We start from the raw sequence: 938 nt of genomic DNA, 5'->3' as shown, positions 1-938 counted from the left end.
GCCCAGGGCAGCAGGGGGTGGGGCTGGCCCCCTTCCCAGCAGCCATTTCATGACAAGACGTGTGACAGGAATGAAGCCGCCAAGGTGGCTGTGGATGGGGACCTCAAGCCCTGGGCGAGAGGAGCCCCCCACTGACGGCAGGCCGAAGCCACCACAAATGCCCCACAGGGTTGTGGTGCAGAGGGGCTGCACGGCAGGGTCACGCTCCTTCCTGAAGCGTCCCCTTGGGGCTGTGGGGTGACAGGCATGCCCTCCCCTCACTGCTGGGGCCTCTCTCTGAGAGGGGGACTTCCTGGAGACGAGCTGACATGACCTCTGGGCCTGGGATGCCGCCTGGGTGAGGGGAGGGCCTGCCCTGGGAGGATCCCGGGAGGGAGCGTTGCCGCCCGGCTGTAAGTGCCTCCCGTGACCAGGGCCAAGGCCGCCCTGTGCAGGGGCAGCTGTGCTCAGTATCTGGGCGCTCCCTGCCTGGAAGGGGTGCCAGGGCACCAAGCGCTCCCACCTGGGGCTGACCCTAAAGACTGGGGAGGTGTCAGCGCCCTTTCCTCACAGCCCCCGGGGAAAGGTCCTCCTGGACGGGGCGCAGGTCTGGCCCCCATGCAGGCACCCCAGGCTCCGGCGGGGCAGCAGAAAGACCGCCCGCTCCTCCTTGCCCTGTCTCCTGGCCCCAGCCCTGCCACTCCCCACCACCCCGCAGTGAGGCGGGCACAGAAGAAGCACAGCTGAGGGGTCTTCAGGCACGGCCACCATCTCGGGATGGACCTGCGGGAGCTTAGGAGGCCCGGGCGGGTGGCCGGCGGGCGTGGCCTCCTGAGGGCTGGTGGGCGAGGGAGGCCTGCAAAGGAAGACCCAGATGGTCTCCGGGGCCATCACCCAAGCTGCTGGGTCGCCAAGAGGGGTGCTGTGGCGATGTGACAGGGAGGAGGGGCTGCCCTCGC

General features: G+C 69.1%; 1 protein-coding gene across 1 annotated transcript in view; it reads left to right on the top strand.

The window, feature by feature from the left end:
* MAB21L4 (mab-21 like 4) overlaps positions 1-938 on the top strand; it is an 8,891-nt gene that overhangs the window by 4,557 nt on the left and 3,396 nt on the right. Inside the window, exon 3 of the mRNA XM_027767001.1 lies at positions 715-724. Within this exon, the coding sequence (XP_027622802.1) occupies positions 715-724 (10 nt within the window). The remainder of the gene's footprint in view (positions 1-714; positions 725-938) is intronic.

The sequence above is a fragment of the Tupaia chinensis genome, unplaced genomic scaffold, assembly GCF_000334495.1.
Source record: "Tupaia chinensis unplaced genomic scaffold, TupChi_1.0 Scaffold143823_1, whole genome shotgun sequence".
NCBI classification, from domain to species: Eukaryota; Metazoa; Chordata; class Mammalia; order Scandentia; family Tupaiidae; genus Tupaia; species Tupaia belangeri.
Note: the sequence above shows the minus strand (reverse complement) of the source record. Positions and strands in the feature narration are given on the sequence as shown.